At 51.2% G+C, this 18,900-nt stretch overlaps 6 protein-coding genes across 6 annotated transcripts; 3 read left to right on the forward strand and 3 right to left on the reverse strand.

Annotated features, from left to right (window-relative positions):
- Positions 1–1,736: 1,736 nt before the first annotated feature.
- On the reverse strand, positions 1,737–2,201 carry HO173_010374 (uncharacterized protein; the record flags this gene model as incomplete). Its single annotated transcript, XM_037312260.1, has 2 exons — positions 1,737–1,860; positions 1,918–2,201. 2 exons carry the CDS (start codon positions 2,199–2,201, stop codon positions 1,737–1,739), a joined length of 408 nt encoding a protein of 135 aa, XP_037160846.1.
- A 184-nt stretch (positions 2,202–2,385) lies between these two features.
- Positions 2,386–2,799, reverse strand: HO173_010375 (uncharacterized protein; the record flags this gene model as incomplete). The annotated part of the gene is made up of 1 exon (XM_037312261.1): positions 2,386–2,799. The coding sequence occupies one exon, from the start codon at positions 2,797–2,799 to the stop codon at positions 2,386–2,388; it is 414 nt and encodes a 137-aa protein (XP_037160847.1).
- Positions 2,800–9,256: 6,457 nt separating this feature from the next.
- HO173_010377 (uncharacterized protein) lies at positions 9,257–11,686 on the reverse strand (the record flags this gene model as incomplete). Its single annotated transcript, XM_037312262.1, has 3 exons — positions 9,257–9,633; positions 9,693–11,129; positions 11,206–11,686. The coding sequence occupies 3 exons, from the start codon at positions 11,684–11,686 to the stop codon at positions 9,257–9,259; spliced, it is 2,295 nt and encodes a 764-aa protein (XP_037160848.1).
- A 420-nt stretch (positions 11,687–12,106) lies between these two features.
- On the forward strand, positions 12,107–13,333 carry HO173_010378 (uncharacterized protein; the record flags this gene model as incomplete). Its single annotated transcript, XM_037312263.1, has 1 exon — positions 12,107–13,333. One exon carries the CDS (start codon positions 12,107–12,109, stop codon positions 13,331–13,333), a length of 1,227 nt encoding a protein of 408 aa, XP_037160849.1.
- A 273-nt stretch (positions 13,334–13,606) lies between these two features.
- On the forward strand, positions 13,607–14,137 carry HO173_010379 (uncharacterized protein; the record flags this gene model as incomplete). The annotated part of the gene is made up of 4 exons (XM_037312264.1): positions 13,607–13,620; positions 13,688–13,835; positions 13,939–14,041; positions 14,106–14,137. 4 exons carry the CDS (start codon positions 13,607–13,609, stop codon positions 14,135–14,137), a joined length of 297 nt encoding a protein of 98 aa, XP_037160850.1.
- Positions 14,138–14,650: 513 nt separating this feature from the next.
- Positions 14,651–18,882, forward strand: HO173_010380 (uncharacterized protein; the record flags this gene model as incomplete). Its single annotated transcript, XM_037312265.1, has 5 exons — positions 14,651–15,658; positions 15,704–17,364; positions 17,834–17,917; positions 17,978–18,261; positions 18,422–18,882. The coding sequence occupies 5 exons, from the start codon at positions 14,651–14,653 to the stop codon at positions 18,880–18,882; spliced, it is 3,498 nt and encodes a 1,165-aa protein (XP_037160851.1).
- Positions 18,883–18,900: the final 18 nt, after the last annotated feature.

Raw genomic sequence — 18,900 nt, forward strand, 5'->3', positions numbered from 1 at the left:
GTAGGAGACTGAAGGACGTGGATTGGGGTCCCAGCTCGATATAAGATGTCATCTTCTATGTGACATACTGAGACTGCCACCTTGGAACGAATGAAATAGGCACACGACAAGAGATCAAAATTGGGTGGCGCCCCAAGGGTGTCGACATGAGCCTTAAATTTCCAGTGGGGCGACATAGTCACTTCCATACAGGCTGCGACAATCGTAGTCTGCCTTTCCTAAGCAGATGGGGATCTAGAATGCGTCACATGTCAATCAAAGGACGGCGGAAAAAACACCGGCTAGTTCCAATGATTGCTGTTCAGGCAACAGTATCACGTCCGCAACATCTAAGTCTTGATTAGCGCTTTTCTATAGCAGACGAGGGCAAGATCAAAAAGACTGTCTCCAGCATTACAATCTCCAGCTCATTGCGTTGTGGCCCTATTCTCATCTCATCTGCAACTGTCTTCAGACTTTCCTATAAGATGATAGTTCAATACCATGACAGGATAAAGTAACCTTCGGACCGCTTATAGCGAACCCCCTAATGCAGCGTAGCGTAGCTGGAATAGAACAATTTCGCTTCAACAAACAAACAACATCATCAACCGCCACTAAACATAAACATAAGCTTGAATATGGAATATGGGATATGCGGTAGGATATATAAAGTACACTCAAACCCCCATTCCCCGCTGGCGCACCAACCGACCGACCGACCGACCCACACCACAAGTCTCCGCCACTCAACATGTGGGACCGACTAAACCCAACCAACCCCCCTCACCCAAACCATTCCCACAGCCCCTCCACCTCACCAAACGCGCTCCGAACCTGCTTCCACCACATCCCACACAAACCCCAACCCACCACCTCATCCCCGCCCGCAAATAAATCCTCCTCCAGACGACCCCTTCCTTCCTCCCACCCCTCTCCCCCCCCGGCCCAGCTCAACCCCCAAGCTGACACTGACCATTTCCTTACCCGCACTGCGACAAGCTGCACGGATTCCCCGCGCCACAATGCCGCAGGCGGCGGACTTATCGGGCCCGCTTGTACGGACGGGCCCATGCGGCGGGGTCGAAAGGGGGCGTGGGCTGTGGTTTTGTTTTCGCTTTTTGCGAGATGGGGGTTGGAGGGGTTGGAGGGGGGGGGTACGTACGGGGTCGTCGACGGGTGGGCGATGGTGACGGAGAGTATGGGGGCGAGAGCGGTCGGGGGGTGGAGGGAGAGGAGCTTCATGTTTTTTTTGGTGGTGGTGGTGGTGGTGGTGGGGGGGTCGTTGGGAGAGTGACGCCTGTGTATCTTTGGTGCGAGGGGTTGGTTGGGAGGGTACAGAGAGTGAGTTGCACTGGGTGAGTAGGATTGGGGGACATCCAGGAGACAGAATGTTTCATATACCCTGGGCCTCGGAGCAAGGCGGGAACGAGGGCATGACGATCGGATAGCGAGCCGTCTTCGAGTAAAGAATGCTTTTGCCAAGTTGGGGTCTCAGGATAAGAACCGTACTTAGCGTTGCGCGGTATTTACGCAGCTTTCGCTAGACCATTCGCCAGGCTTCTGTAGCGGTTTATCTGCACCGAATTCGGCACTTGGCACATGAACCCGGAGGGGCAGTGAAGTGCAGGCAAAGGAATAAGGCGGAGGATTGAGGAGATGGCGAAGTGTAGCTTCATGCGGAATTGGAGGGCAACGACAAAGTCATCACGCTAATTCTGTGTGCGCAGGAACTGCTCATAGCCATGTCGTTCGGCCTAATGCCAATACCTGCTAGTCACAGACCTCACTTTCTCCCAAGCCTCATCCAACGCTTTCACTACATCCTCAGGCAGTGGTTCTTTGTCGAGGTCCTTTAAGTTTTGCTCAATGTGCTTCGTACTACGCCAGAAGTCAGCCGCTCTTTCCTCGGAGGCAATCTCGTCACCCTTTACTCACCTACTCGCCCCAATCAAAATCGCATCCGGATACTTCCTCCCCAGCTGCGAGTGGTGTGTCATCCACCTCAACGCCACCTCCGCCATCGTAAGCCCATGTTTGTCCGCCGCCGGCTTCACAATGTCGAGCGCTTCGAAGTATTCATCCTTGAAGTATTTCGCCCTGTACATCTTACCCTGCCACTTCTCCGGATCGAATCTCGAGCCCTTCTCCACCTGCGCATCTTTCGAAAAGTTACCTGTAAAGAAGCCACCACCGAGTGGATTGTATGCGTAGTAGCCCATACCGTAATGGCGTAGACAAGGGAACAGCTCCGCTTCAACGGTGCGGTTGAGGGCGTTGTAGATGCCTTGGTAGACGGACGGTTTGATCCAGCCGTGTGCTTCGCATATCTCGCAGATCTGAGCTACTTCCCAGGCCATGTAGTTTGAGATAGCGAACTTGTCGAAGAGACCCTGCTTGTGTAGCTCATTGACTTCTCGCAGGGTGTCGATGTAAGGGAGTCGTCCTGTCCGGTCCGTGCAGGTACCACATATCGACCTTCTTCGCATTCAGCGCCTTGAGGGACCTCTGCAGATTCTCCCTCAAATGCTCTGGTCTGTGTGTCCATTGCTCTTTATCCATGCCTCGCCCAACAGTCGGGTAGAACTTGGTGTCCATCACAATGCCCCTCTCTTGCCAATTGAGCTTGCCCAGGTATTCTTCGGAGGAGCCACTACCGTAGTATCGCGATGTGTCAACTTCATTATGGCCGTAGGACTGAAAAATGTCGAGGATCTGCTTCGCTTCACCAAGGTCGCTGACCCGCGATTGCTCTGCGCCGTTGCCAATGGTCATGGCGCCGAAGACGACATTGACCGCGGATTTCGGTTGGGGTGCCATGATGTGTGTATGCTACCAAAGGGGCGAGGACTGGTGATCAAGTTGAGTTGATTGCAGAGGCTGGAGCATGAGCAGCACTGTTGATATTTTTAATGAGACCTCTGGAAAAATCGGCACGGACTTAATTCGTACACGGACTTAAGGTAGAGTAGTGACGTACCTCCATGATACCCGGCAATCCTTAAAGGACACAGCCGAGAAACAAGGTTCGATGAGAGTGTTGGGTTGAACCGATGGGTGAGAGATTGTATCCTTGTGGTACTCTCAAATGCATTGCGCATAAATAGCTTAGGTCAGTAAAGGGTATAAAGGGTTGAGTTGTATGGTTGGTGAATAATCCTTGGGGTTGCTGCAACTGGCCACGAGGGGGAAGGTGGCAGTGGTGATCCTTGTCGCTCTGTCCTGTTTCATGCGGTGTCATGGATATCGTTTCTGACGTACGCAGCAATTGTGAGTCTGGTCGAAGCCACAAAAAAGACTGTTGGCTTCATATAAGACTTGGAAGATGCCAAAGAAGATCGTGCGAAGATTGTGCGGGAGCTTCAAGGCTGTGCGGGCATTCTCCAGATGATCGCAGTCGCAGTCAAGCGAGACGCGAAGAGCCTTCCCAATCTGGCCTCCTTGGTGGTGCCCAATGGACCACTGGATCAGTACAAGAAGGAAATCGAGGAAAGATCAGGAGTTCTACATCTCACTGCCCAGTGTTCCTCGTGAAAGCGCACAAACTTTAACGTATTGCCGCTGGGAGGGGATAAGAAGTGCAACAGAGGATGACACCGGTTCAAACCGCTTATTATTACTCCACGTTGAGATGGTCGTGTGGAAAGCCTTCACCCGATGAGCGAATTCTGGAAGTTTTCCGGAGCTTTTGCTCACTGTGCTACCCTTGAAAGTGGGCACCTCATCTTGCGATCTTTCTTTGGGTATGTTAAGGCTAACAGTAGAAGGGGTAGAGGTTACGAAGGGTTGATGTTATCTATTGATATGTCTAGATGCCCTACTATCTTAGCGCTTGATGTTCCTTTCTCTAGCCATCGCAGACCACCAAAGCATCCTAACATACTACCGATATCTCATCCTCTGTCATGGCCTGACCGTTCATCCTCGTCAGAGCTCTCACTCTTACTATATTTCATTTAGCAATCATCCACACTCTCGCTCTCTTCCAAAGTCCGGCAATCAACTCACGTTGCATTCACAAAGAGCATAGTAGTAGCCTCCGTTTGAGAACGGTGTCTGGCACGAGTGGCAGCCGCTGGCTGCGCACTCCGAAGCAGCGGCCGCCGAGGTGGTGGCTCGATAAGATCCTCCGTTGCACCCTGCGGGCTCTGGTACGGCCTCGCGAGGTCTACAAATGTCAGTCCATGGCGTCGGAGAGAACGAAAATGCTCAAAAGTAAGTGAGAGTAGGTAGTGCAGGCTACGCTTTCGCTGGAGGGAAGAAGAAGATGGAAGACAAACATGTTCAATGCATTGGAGCCGACGATGAAGACGGAGGCAAGCACGAGAAGAGCGCTTGGGAATTGCATGTTTGGAAGATGGTTGGTTCGGTTCTTGCTTTTGGGAAGACTTGAAGACTGATGATGGGATACTTAGAGCATTGACAGGTGCGAAGTTATTTCCTTCTTATACTCGTGCCCGATCAGGTCTCTGGCGTCAGGCCAGCCATACTGCGGACGAAAAATGGACGAATCGGACGGAAACGCTGTTGGACATGGGTCTGAAATGGAGTTTGTATCCTTCACCGGGGGTACTGATAAGGCCTGACCAGCTCGTACACGTAACTCAGCCTCAGCTGGGTGAAATAAGATGTCAATTCGCGCAGTCACTCAAACACGATATCGCCAGAAGAACCAACAAGGCCAGCGTCAAATATAGCAAAGCCCACGTGATTTGCCCGGTTAGATCTGTGGCTTACGCGTAGCTATAGCGTTGAACGAGTAAGCTGCTTGGTAAGAATGGTAAGTATTTCGCGAGGTGAACAATTACCTGACTGGGATTGCAAGTAGATGCGCAGCAGATAATCTTGGCAGTGAGATTCTTCACCAACTCTCTATTCGATTCCAAGCGCTCTATGACGAGCAACGGCTGAAACCAAATCGTGGTGATCGTGCGTGAACAGGCAGATGAAGATGCGTCTCCACGTTTCCTCGGATCCCAGCGGTGTCAAAGCTGGCCTATCAGAGCTCCAAACATCTTGACAAAGCTGTCAAACCTGAAGACTTTGGCCGTTGAAACCGGCCCTACCCGGGTCCAACCTTGCGCTGGTGTCGTGGGGGCATCCCGTGCACTGCCCCTGTTGGTTTCTGTTGGTGGCGCCCTTCTTCTGCCAAGCTTTCAAATGCACTATTGAATATGCAGTCAGACGGGCCGCTGTCAATAGAGTTTCTCCGCGAAGGAAACAGAAAGAGGGATTCAACCGCATCCCATGGGGTCAAATCTCCGCAAACTCTTCGCGATTTCCCATCGAGAAACGTGACCAGGCACTGTTGCTTAAGACTTCCACGACTATCTGTTTGGTTCCACTAGCTGGTGCACATAAAATGCTCGTTGAGCAGAGGAACAACGGTGAAGGTCAACAAGTTCCGAAAAGAATGCTTACGAGATACTAGCGGACGACTCCTTTGGTGGCAAACGTACCAGGGTGGCTGCCAAAGCTTGCTATACCCGAAATCTTTGGATTTCTGACCAAATAAGCACCAGAGTTGGCCGATGCGGTCAGAGGAAAAAATTTCGCCTCGCACCTCTACAAGGATGTAAGCTATCCTTAAATCTGACCTGAGCCGAGCTGGATTGTTGTTCTCTTGCTAAGCCTCATAACCTTTCCACCAAGTAAGCGGGTCAGCAATAGTATCAACAGAAATGTGGAGAAACAGACGGTAACAAGACTAGACCAGTAAGAACGCAAGAGAGCGACGAAAATCTGACGTCGGGAAAGCAAACCGAAACCAACAAGTTCTGAAATGAGGTGCAAAGATTTTCCATTAAGAGAACAGCAGACAATGCGCAGTTTCGCATTGCTCAAGCCTGAGACCCACAGTATCACCCACCTTTACACGATTTGTGTTTTCTGACTTCCCAAGCTATCTCTAAGCACACCACATCTTCTCCCACTCCTGATCCAATCTCATGACTTCCTTCTTCATTTCCCGCTCCGTCCTTGTCCTCAACGACTCAATTTGCGCCGGCGTATATCCGTTCTTCCTCGCTTTGTTCGCGAAAGCCTCCCCCCGCGTCTCCCATTTCTTTTTAATCTCTACGTACCTCTCATTGTAGCAATGAGTGCAAAATTCAGGACCGGTACGTTCAATATCGACGACAACTTTCTTTCCGCTGCAACCGTGCTGGAGGACGTCTGGGTTGAGGGCGCAGGGTTTCTTGGGAGTTGGGGTCTCGGTGATCGAATTGCAGCCTGAACAGATGGATTGATTGACGAAACACATACTTGCTGACGACTGAGGTTCTGACGGGTAACTTTGATGCTGAGGGTTAAAAGAGATGTTGTGATGTGAACTTTGCTGCGGAGCTGATGAGTTGGAACGCAGGGAGCCCAATGAATATTTATGCAAGAGATCGCAGGTGATGACAACAATAAACTGAAAGTACAAGGGAAACCGAACAACCAGGGATTGAGGAAGGTACAGTGCGGGTCAAAGGAATTTCACGATGGGTTTGTGCCGAGGGAGAAGGGCGAGGTCAAAGAGCCTTGTGGTCATATCTTAGAACAATGGACGAGACTAACAAAGCAGTGTTCAAGAGCCGCGTACGACGTTTCTCGCTACGAACATCAGGGAAGCTCGCAAAGGATCAACTACGCAATGGTCCCGCTCTTCTGGGCTCTGTGGTAAGAGTAAGGCGGCAACAGCGCCACGCGCGCTAATGTTCACGACCTTCGCTCATAGTCACGGGTATCCTTCTGGGAGCCCAAGGCCGTCATCGCAAATTCCCATTTACCGAGCCCCATTTAACCCTTTAACAGTCACAGCTCAAGGCCGATCGTGGTATCTCTCGATCCAGTCCGTTTCAGGTGTATAGCTAGTAGCAGGGTATTTGATAGGTATGAATACTCGCCACGAGATGAAAGCTGGACTCGGCAAGGTTTTTGGATCACTTAACAAGACGACCGTGAGATCTTTGATAGATCTAATACAGTTCGACCGTGAACATACCAAGTACGCTTTTTCGGAAGACGACCCGGGTCAAGGTCATCTTGAATGGGCACTATATCAACAGTCCGCCAAAGCCGAATACTAACCCGATCTTGGAGGCAGGCCCAACTATGGGATCTTGATTCAAGTATTAATAACGCGCTGGCAAGGCACGGTTTTGATGTGCTCATCGTACCAAGGTGGTCTGAGTTGAGCGTGTATGCTGCATGGGCTAGTATAAGACTCTCCGGTTTCGAGAAAAGACATTCCGTAGAATTAAAAAATGGCCATGAGCGCCCACCGTGACTGTCCCTTTGGGCGCGTATAGTAATGAGAGGACGTACGCAATAGGCTTTTGTGGCGAAGAGATTCGAGGACCAGAAACTATCAAAGATTATAGCGTTTTGTGAGAGAACCTTTCCGCCCAACCTAATACCGGAAAGGAATAGGACGGACGAAGCAATAGATGAATGGACGACCTGCGTTGATGAATGATTGTATACATAATTTTCCTACCTCATTCGCTCCTCGATGTGTACCTTTCTACCTGATGCATGAAACCCTGCGCTTCTTTCGCTCCCAATTTGTCAACCCGGAGCTCGCAGATGAAGGGATCGTACACCCAAGGAGCCAACAACAAGCACCTGATGCTCATACCCTCTCGTCAAACCGAAGTAAGAGCACACTGATCAAAAGGGGTAGTTGGGAGAGAAACATCTCAATCCAAACACCACACTAATCTATCACCGGCAAAACAGACATCCTGCAGCTATCATACCAGCCAAACCACCTTCCACCTCTCCCCTTATTCCAACACCTCCTCATCAATGATGCTTACCCGCCTTAACCCTGTGGACCCTGCTCGGCTTAACATGATTCCCGCTCGTCGTGACCAGAATAATGACAACGAGGATAATCACCGTCAACATAAGCAAGCCCGAGAAAACGCGCGTGCGGACGGAGTTTTCGTTGGGACCGTTGGTCTGTGGTCCGGGGTTCGGAGCACTCGAGTCCGCTTGCTGTTCGACGTCGTTGGGGTTCGGAGTGCGAGGCGGTCCGGGTTGGTAGGTTGGTTTTGGGATGTTGAGCCATGGTGCGTCCATGTTTGGGATTGCAGAAAGTGCGGGGGTGGGTTGTGGAGACGGGGATGGGGTCGTGATGGGTTGGGTTGGGTTGGGTTGGGTTGTATGAGGTGTATAGCTTATTCTGTTCAAACAGATTCTTCCTAAGCAAAGTGCAGGAAGCGAACAGATATAAGACAACACAGACGCTGGCGCTTGAGACACCAACATGTACATATATAAAACTGTTTGTTGTGGTACCTTTTCTTGTTTTCCGAAACGGTGCAAGAAAGAAAATCGCAGAGGCACAAAGGAAAGGTTGCCGAATTTAGTAGCGATCTTGTCATACTCAAAGGGCCATTCATGTCTCTTAGGACGTGAGACAAAGCCTAGAAGGCGAGAAGAAAGAATGCCGACCATGAAAGAACAAACGCGGGATCCAGGTCTAGCAACCCTCTAATTTTCCTTTCCCGCACATAGCTGTCCCAAAGCCACCTCCCGCACTCACAGCTTCATCCCCCAAATTTAACGAAAGCGGCTGCTGGGTAGTGGAAGCCTCCCGCACAGGTCGAACAGAGGCCCGGCTTCGAGAATGGCAACGACAGCTGAATCAGCTAGTACAATGCTTTTGTCGAGTGCGCGACGGATGACATAGTGTACAATTATTGGGCATCAATATGCCAAAGGCAGACGTGGAGTACGTTGACAAGAGGGCACTTTTGAATTCTAGCCGGTGCTTTGACTTGTGAGATGGAAGCTGACAAATTCACGAATGTCGTTTGGGAAGTCCAAATACGTCAGAGATGAGAAAGGGTGAATCGAAAGAGGGGTTGCTGTGTACGGGTCGTAAGAAAGAGCGCAGAGGTGGGGTCTATGTGGACCGTAAGAAGAGGGGAAATTTGCCCTGTCCTAAAGTGTGGGGGAAGCCATGGATGGACGGATGATAAAGGCCCATGAGGGGTTGGATATGTGCTAGGCTCGTTATGGTGTCCAGCGTTTTTTAGATTATGTACAAGCTCATAACATAAGAGAATAGCACATAGGGAGAGCCATTGGGATCTCACAAGCAAAATGTGACGGGAAGTCAGAGATGCAAACCCGGCTGTCAATCCTGGTATATCTCGGAGATACATATTTATACGCAATCAAAGGTCTGTTTTCCCGTGTTCCCATCAGCGTGTCCTCGTCATCTAGCCGTTTTAAATCGTGTCTTATCATTATTTGTACATCTCGGACATCATCAAGGTCCTCAGCAGAAATCTTTCCCTTCATCTTTAGCATCACCTTTCCACTTGTAGCTTAGTAGTCTTGCAAATAAGCCTTCCTTCGCAGTCCGAGGCAGGTCTCGAATTTCACGCTCAGATCTGGTCTCTAGGGAAGTGCGCCTGTGCAGACCAGACTGGTGGGAGTCAAGCTTTTCCGCAACTGGTGATCTCGGCGTATCGAACAAGAGTCCCTTGTCGAATTTCACCACGTTGTTACGTTCGAGTGTTACGGCCGGACTCATCATATATGTGTTGTGACCACCGGGTGACTGAGGTGCATGCTCGGCGCCACGAGCGGCCATACCGTCTGATGCGGATTGAGACCGTTTTTGCCGGGTACGTTGCGGGGTGGGGTCTGCGGCTGCAGGTGGCCATGTCAGTACCGTATATCTCGATGGGGCAGGATGGCAGAGCACGAACCATGTGGGACTTCCGACCCATGAAGATACCTCGACGTCCATCTCGGCTCGAATCCAAAGACACCAAGGGTCCAAGCAAGTGTATGCGAAGCGTGATTATGTAACCATTTTGTCTGTTGTGACCAGAATAGAAGACCGCCCTCAGTGTTGAGCGATCCAATAAGAATGTATGTTGGAACGCAAATTACCACCAAAACAATACCGAAACTACGGAAGCTGGCCATAGGATCCATGTTAGTCATGCCAAAGACGGAGGTAACGAAGGTAAGAGGAAGGAAGAAGATTGTAACGAGCGTCAGCAATTTGATGTTGCGCCCTTGCTGTACTGTGATTGCCTGTTGCTGCACCGATCTGCGACTTTCTAGAACGGATGTGCCACTGAAGAGGTTATCTCGAAGGCCCTTTATCTCTTTGATTTTCTCATCGTTCAGTTGATCGATTTCCTCCAGTCCACGAATCTCATGTTCGATATCCTTTCGGAGGCCCGCCATTCGCCTTCGCCAGTGAGCAAAGCGCGAGGACTGGCTCTCGTCTCCGGGCCAGATGATTTTGTCTGATCCATTCCATACGTTATCTGTAAAGGTATACTTATAAGCGGATATCATTTCGTTTATGTCTTCATTCATGATGCCCAAAGATTGCTGAGCCCAAAAATAACGTCTAATATACGTGAACTCATCATCTTCGAAGAGAAGCTTGTCGCGTATGCTCTGCTTGAACATGAATTCTGGAGGAGACCTGACGAGGTCGGAGATCCTGTTGTAGACCTCCATCAGTCGCTTTTGTGCGTCCTTGAACTCCGCCCGTAAAGTTATGAGGAAGGCTTCAGGCCCGTTGACATAATGTTTCGTTGAACCATGGTTGTGGACCGAGCTTTTCCAGTCAGGATATGCTTGCACACTCAGAACGTGCCAAGGGCTGAAGGGGTCATAGACATCTCCAACCTTGCGGCTGATCCTCCGGTTACGGTTCCTGATCTTCGATACAGGCTCTCCACCAAGCCATAGAGCTACAACTGAGCAGCACCTGCTGATGGGGACGTGCCCTTCCATGGCTCCAACATCAGCTCTTTCGTCTGCTCGTTGCCACTTCATGGGTACACATTCATCGCCAACGATCGTGAAATACTCAAAGGTAAACACGAAGGTCCTTCGATGTATGGGATCGAGATCAAATGGCCGGTGAGGTAGAGCTGCGGTTTTGTCGTCAACGAGCAGCTGGAATACCTCATCCATGTCGAAGTGCTCTCTCATAGTATAGTGGAGAGCGGCAAAGAGTAGAGGCGAAGGTTCTCGAACGATGGTGATTCTGCCGACTGCCAGGCGCTGCTCCGCTGATCCCGCGTTGGTGCTCTTGATCTTGTTCCAAATGACCAAAGCCCTTGACAGATCAGCTTCTGATGTGAGTCGGATGGGCAGAGGCGCCCCGTCGTTGCCCACTGGAAATACGTACGTTAGAGACGATCGAAAAACACGGAAGCAACACTGTTGCCCATGCTCGGAACTCAAACATACCATTTAAGATGCTGTAATGTGATAGATGCGAACGATCTTCTGCTTCACCAATGTTGGTAGAAAAGATTGTCCCACGCTGTCCTACTACCTGATCTCTGCCAGCGATATCTCCTAAGATGTCTCGGCCAGCCTCAGTCCACTCGTACTCCTTGACGTGTTTCCTGAGCCCCTCCTCGTCGTACGACTCTTTGGGCAAAGTCTGCTGGACGAAGAGCGATTCGTCATCGTCCGTATCTGAATCCTCTTCGATAGAGTTACCAGAGTCCTTCGACACAGTTTCTACCTCCAGTGTAGAGGATAAAGCTCCAGTATTTCTGCGGACGGCTTCCGTGGTGAGGCGCGGGGGAGGTCTGCCTGAGGAGGCAGCGGCGAGAGCTTGGGCCAATACATCGTGAGCTCGACTGAGGGTCTCGAAGTATTGTGTTCTGTCATCAGCAAGCTGCTTCAACATCTCCTGTGCGGTAGCAGCATCGAGCGCCATAGTAATGCCCAACAGCAAGCGCAGTTAAAGGGAAGTGCAACATGTCCAGAGATAGAGACAAGTAAACAAGCAGTGTCGTGATGAGAGGAATGGGGGTGATACAAGTACTGAAGGAGGGTAAGCAGAGCTTCCAGGCCTTTCAGCCTCGTCTTCGAAAGCTTCACCACCATGGTGCCGCCAAGACGAATTCGCAACGACGGCATGAACGGCCGAGGCTGGCCTTACAATTTACAAATGCCAGGTGGAAGCGAATGCCAAGGCTGGAGCGGGGCAGATTCCGCTGAGTGTCAACAAGTCTCCTCCCCTTGTTCGAGCTAATGCAGGTTGACTGACGAGCACCAGGGCAACAAGAACTATTCTGTGATCTCGCTCGTGCCACTCTACAGATCTTGTTTGGTCTATCTTTTCACCACAAGCACTATGGCTGACCAAACGCCCAAATCCTATCACACCGATCCTAATCTCTACCTCTATACCTCTCTCACAGCGGGCTCCTCTCAGATAATCACCGCAACATCGCGCATGGAAACCATACTGAAAGCGAACAAGATCCGATTCCAAGCTTTAGACGTCGCTACAGATGAGAAAGCCCGCATGCTATGGGGCCGAAGAGCAGGGAAAAGAAAGCTACCAGGGCTAGTCAGGATGGGCATGATCGTTGGCGATTTGGAGGAGGTAGAGGAGTGGAACGAGTATGGCGAGCTTAGGGACAACGTTGAACCTGGACCCAAGCCAGCCCCATCGGCACCAGCAACGCCTTCGAAGGCCCCAACTGCTCCATCCTTAGAGATCCTGTCCAAAGCACCTGCCACAAATCCTGTCACTCCCTCCAAACCGCCTGCCCTCGTTTCGTCCACAGAAACTCCACCTCGTGCTGCTCCGTCTTCAACAGATAGTCCTCTGACTACGGCCATGCGACAAGCTGGCTTCGAAGCAGCGAGAAAAGCTGGAGATGCCAAGTCGAAAGCTCGCGCTGAGGCGCTACAGGCGTCAAAAGCTCAGGCAGATACACCAACCTCAGAGACACTACAAAAACTAGATAATTCAAGTCCAACAGGTATGCCACCACCGAGTGGGGCCACGGAGGCGGGGGAAGCGCTGAAGCCCGAGACGGGGAACACAAGTGCGGAAGGAAACGCGGACGATGTGCCTGTTACGGAAGAGGGAAAAAGAGAGGCTGAGGAAGAAGGCAAGAATTCGAATGTGCACGGACTGGGGGCAATGGACGCTGACAAGGTGGAGACTGACGGCAAAGAGACGAAGATGTTAAGGTCGAAGAAGGCAGAGGATTCAGCAACTGAGGCCACAGTAGCTAGCGAATCCGAGGAAGTACTGGAAGGCCGAGGACAAGCTGAATCCTTCTCCGAAGACATACCGAACTCCAAGGAGGTCGAGGAAGCGGCGAATGCATCAATAATGCATGACAAGTCACACATTGTTCTCGTCGGGTCGCGGGAAGCGGACAGGACTCCACCATCCGAGCCAGTCGATGAGAAAGAGGAGTTGAGTGATCCGAAAGAGAAAGATGGATCGAAGCTGAAGGAAGCCACGAATGTTTCGGACGAAGGCCAGGGACTCCCAGGGGATAAGACGCAGGATCAGCCTGCAGCGAGTGGGGTGGAAGCTGGGAATAGCGTTGCTGACTGAAAAGAGGCATATTGCTTTTCGTATAGTAACCTTACGTTGGCAACAAATCCAACGGATGAATTTACGATCTGACTTCGATTCTGCATTGCCTATCTCTGAGGCTTTGAATCGAAACCAAAGACAATACTTAGTACAAGTCAGTGAACTCAAAATACGGATGTAACTCGGCTTTAAGAAGTTTCCACTCTACGGCAGCCGAGAACTCTTGGCCCCACTCTAGACGCAGGACGGCGCATCTTTGACAACAACGACCGAACTCACATATCGCGCGCAATGCTGTTCTTCAGGTATGCCCCCGTCTTACCCCTGTCAATAGCGTCTTACCGCATGTTCGCTCACGATCCTCCTCCCCAGCTTCTTTAAAACCCTCGTTGACCACGAAGTCACCGTTGAACTCAAAAACGACATCTCAATTAAAGGCATACTCAAATCGGTCGACCAATTCCTGAACATCAAGCTCGATGATATTCAGGTGGTTGAGGAGCTGAAGTATCCCCATTTGGTGAGCCCAGCCCACACCCATCCCCGTGGTCTAAGTACGGAACACAAGTTTCCGGAGTCTGAGAGGTTAGGGCAGAGTGCTGATTATCTGGCTGTGCACCTAGTCATCCGTCAAGAACGTTTTCATACGGGGTAGTGTCGTGCGGTATGTGCACTTGCCTGGGGCAGCGGTAGACGTGGCGTTGTTAGAGGATGCTACGAGGAGAGGTACATGAGGTTCGAACATGAGAGCGTGGACATTGCAGAGACTGATGGTACTTTGGCAATCTAGAAGCGGCATCGCAAGCATCTAAACCTCGATGATCGATACTGAGTGGGAAGAGGCGGGACACGAAAGGCACTATGTGGATGCGGTGCGAAGGAGTCACCGTTCAGTGAACTGAGAGACGCCTACACCGAAAAACCTAAGATACCCAAATGCATGTGAAAACATGGAGATGGAGCAAGAGACGCATGCGCCCTGGAGGGAGATACAAGGCGAAGAGCAGGCCATCCATAGGTTGAACATCAAGCTGAAGCGTGTTCTAGGGCACTTCATGAAGCTTCTTCATTTTATGTTTACTATGCCACCTCAATGCTAGAGTTCCGTTGTTCTATATCTTCGTAGCGCCCGAACCGTAGTCTTTGTTCCCCTGCGAGCATAAAACTGTGCAGTAGTGTAGCTTATCACGTGACCGCCTGTTCCGTACGCGACTTCCGTCATGAACCTCGAATCTCTCCAACTTTACCCATTGAACTCGTATATCTGGAAAATCATCGACTCTTTTCGCAGATAGTGCAAATTCACCTATTACTCGACATGCTTCACTTTTTTCGATGTTCCGCAAACCTCGAGAAGCGCCGGCTCCAATAGCCAGCGAGACACCCCTTCGCCCATCCACCGGCCGCCCCCCAACACCACCCTCGACTACAAGGCAGTGGACACCTCATTTCTCTGAGAACACTACATATGTTATGGCCGCTTCAACGCCTCTGCAAGGCAAGACTAAAGCTCCGCCAAAGAGGACTCCTACAACGGGCGCGGGAAGAGCGAAGGGCAAGCCCAATGGCAACATCATGAGCTTCTTCAAGAGAGCAGAGTCTTCTGGTACCACGGTAATAAATGTCAGGGAGGAGGATGAGACTCTGTTCTTAGGAGATAGCCCGGTGAAAGACGGTGCGAAGATGTCCCTGCAGACTCCAACGCCACCTCGAGAAGAGTCCTCGAACGAGACTTCGCCTGGGGATGTTGCGATGAGTGTACCAGATTCACCAATATCTCGTTATAACGAGTATGGGGTGCCCAGTAAAAGAAGACGTACAGAGGATACACCCAAGCAGTCATTGCAAACCGAAGAGACCAAAACCGGCCTAACCAGAGGACCCTTTGCCGATGACTCGGACTCAGACGATGAGCCAGTCAGGACACCGAGCTTCCCAGCAAGCGAAGTTAGAAGCGATGAGGAGGAGAGTGAGTTGGCAGTAAGAGGCACTCCACCGGCTATTGCGAGGCAGCCGTTGGGGCAGGAACCAGTTGGCGCAGCGGTGCCCATCTTGAAGCGAGAGACGACAAGCATCGGAGAAGTCAACGACTTTGATGGCATTGAGGAATTCATTGATGACGAGTTTCCCGAAGAGGGCGAGGAATATCTGGAACGAAGATGGATGGAGGAGCAGGCGGAGTTTGAAGAGGGGTTGGAAGAGGAGGAGGGTCAGGCCAAGGGATATGATTCAATGGATGTGGAATTGGAGGACCCTAGAGATACGACCAGCGTCATGCCGCAAGATGCTGGATCTACAAGCTGTCCAATCTGTGGTGGGAATACAGCGGGATTGACTGACCAGGTATGAGAGCCTCCAAATGTCCCAGTTAGGTCTAACACTTCAAAGGAGATATCCGTCCATGTCAATGACTGCATGGATGGTAAGGCAAAGCCTCTTGGAGACCGCAAACCACCTAAGCAAGAATCCACTTTGGCTCCAGCAAAGCTGGATAGCGGCGTCCCTGCGCACAAGCGCTTTCAACGTGCTGCGATAGCTAAGCCAGGGCAAGAAAACCCTTTTGGGTTGACTGCAGAGCCCCTCAAATCATCGTCCGCCTTCTCCAAACTTATGTCCGGGCATGCGGAAGATGCTGCGTGGGCAACTGCTGCGGCAACGGAATCGGCATCTCGCGGTAAGCCTGCATACCAGCGGACATGTCCGTTCTATAAGATCATGCCGGGATTCTTCATCTGTGTCGATGCCTTCCGATATGGTGCGGTTCAAGGCTGTAACGCCTACTTTTTAAGCCACTTTCATAGCGACCATTACATCGGTCTCACATCATCATGGTGTCACGGTCCAATCTACTGCAGCCATGTCACGGCGAACTTAGTCAGGCGACAATTGAGAGTTGATCCTAAGTGGGTCGTTGACCTCGAATTTGATAAGAAGGTCGAGGTACCTGGGACCCAAGGCGTTGAAGTCACGATGATACCAGCAAATCACTGTCCTGGAAGCTCGCTTTATCTTCTCGAAAAGGTGATCGGAAAAGGGAAGAGTCCAAAGGTCCAGAGAGTTTTGCACTGTGGAGACTTCCGTGCTTGTCCCGCCCATGTGCAGCATCCAAAGCTACGGCCAGACATTGTGGATACAATCACTGGCAGGAACCTGGCACAGCAGAAACTCGATGTCTGCTACCTCGATACAACATACCTGACGCCCAAGTATTCGTTTCCCAGCCAAGAAGAAGTCATCAAGGCTTGCGCCGATATGTGTGTAAGCCTCAGCAAGGATTTTGTGGACGAAAGCGATAGCTGGGAGAAAACTAAGAAAGAGCGGGCTGGTGACGGCATGGTCAAATTTGTTCGCAAAACGTCAGTCAAGGAGGAGGTTGAGGAAGAAGAGATCAAGATCAAGATCGAAGATGGACCATCGAAGAAGGCAAGAGGTCGTCTCCTGGTAATCGTGGGAACCTACAGCATAGGCAAAGAGAGGATATGTCTAGGTGTTGCCAAAGCACTCAATAGCAAGATCTACGCTCCACCAAACAAGCAAAAGATCTGTGCTGCGCTCGAAGACCCGGAGCTATCGGCCCGTATGACGGATGACCCTCTCGAAGCTCAAGTGCACATGCAGATGCTCATGGAAATCCGGGCAGAAACCCTAGCCGACTACCTCACCGGCTTTAAGCCGCACTTCTCCCGCATAGTTGGCTTCAGACCATCAGGATGGAACTACCGCCCACCAAACAGCCGCTTTACCGAGTCTCCGGCCGTCCAGACTGTTCTCCATTCCGACAACTGGAAGTCGCGATACTCGATGGCTGAATTGACACCGCAACGAGGCAGCACCCGTGAGGCCAACTGCTTTGGAGTCCCATATAGTGAACATAGTAGCTTCAGGGAGCTTACAATGTTCTGCTGTTCGCTGAGGATCGATAAGGTCATCCCGACTGTGAATGTAGGGTCGGCGAAGTCGAGGGAGAAGATGAAAGCTTGGTGCGAGAAGTGGGCGATGGACAAGAAGAAGAATGGGTTGTTTAAGGTATCCGATGGGCAAACGGCTTGGTGAGCCTCCTGTAGATAGCTTCTGCGTAGAAAAAAATCTCTCCGCAGCCCCTTTTCGCCTGGGTGCGTAACGGCTTCCCGTGTTCGATACTGTGCCATTACGACGCGAATCTGACATGAGCTTGGCTTTGGACCCTTCATTGCCGCTATCTTCCCAACGGCTTTGAAGGCTTGGGGGCTTGACTCAAACCAGCGCACGACACTATTCGTCACACTTCTCCTCTTAACCCTACGTTCGCTGCTGGACAGAGCTCGAAGTGAATTAGCATCCTTGATAAAAGTATGGCCTTTCGTGCCTTTCCCTCGTTCTGCGCCGAGGCAGCGTACGAAAGATACCTGCCACTCAGGGGCTTTAGTCCCGCAAAAAGCTTTTGTTCCAATCTCGCCGTGCATCAAGGGAGAATCGAAGTCGCTGCTCAACTAGATTCCAGGGACTCAGCCTTCTATCGCTCATAAACCGCACTCACAGCGGGACATCCAGTGCCCTGCAGGAAATACTCTATGTTCCTTACTATCCGAACTACAGGCTGCGGACAAGGCGATTGGCCGCAATGTATGGTACCCGACCCCATTGACGTGAAGTGCATGATCGCGGCGCTTACACGCTTTTTAGTCGCTGCATTGGTGTTTACGTTTTGGTTCCTGGAAACACAATTTCTGAAACGCTCACTACCAAGACCAAGGCCAGGTCTCCGACCAGGCCCACCACCGAGCGAACAACTGAGCTAGTAACAAGACCTTCAAGTAGAGATACAGATTCACTCACGGCAGATTCCCTGCCAAGGATCACTTCGAGCACTGAATGTGCAAAGGCGACATCGATTGCGTCAAAGACCACAAAGACTTCAGAATGGCCTACCGCTGCTCCTAGCTCTGCTTCAACATCTCCTAAATCTAGTACAATATCCGGGGCCTCCAGTGCTAGTCCTACAACGTTTAATAGCGCTTCAAGCAGCATCTCCAAATTAACCACAAGCTCCAACACCTCAACAGAATCAACCTCTTCTAGCACCATGCTCCCCATATCGAGCTCCTCACCTTTGAATATCTTCCCTAGCAGCGCTTCCAGCGGAAACTCTACCACCTCTGCCACCAGTGCCTCGCCCTTCTCCTCCAGTAGCTCAATCCATCGGCTCCTCCAGCCCCTCATCCCTCTGTTCCCCCACATGCGCCTACCCCACCGCCACCACAGCATGTCCAACTGTTACCGCCACCGGTCTCGCCTACAAGCGGTACTACGCCGGCCAATGCTACATCGAAAACACCGCGAATCCCGGCACAGGCGGGGAGCTCGCCGTCTACACGCGCTTCAGAGGAGCCTATGATATGTGCGCCGCAACCCAATACTGCGCCAACGCAGCGGGAGCGGCCTACGGACCTTATCATTCCTTTGATTTGCATTACACCTGCTCAAATTCGAGCTGGATGTGCGTGCAGTACTACAATGGCAATAGTGATGCGACCTACTTCAATGTGCTGGATTTGGATGTTGCTGTTGCATTTGGGTATAGCTACTAGGGTGCATGCAGGGAGTCG

Source organism: Letharia columbiana (assembly GCF_014066305.1).
Source record: "Letharia columbiana isolate WasteWater2 chromosome Unknown Sc0000048_s0, whole genome shotgun sequence".
In the NCBI taxonomy this organism is placed as follows: Eukaryota; Fungi; Ascomycota; class Lecanoromycetes; order Lecanorales; family Parmeliaceae; genus Letharia; species Letharia columbiana.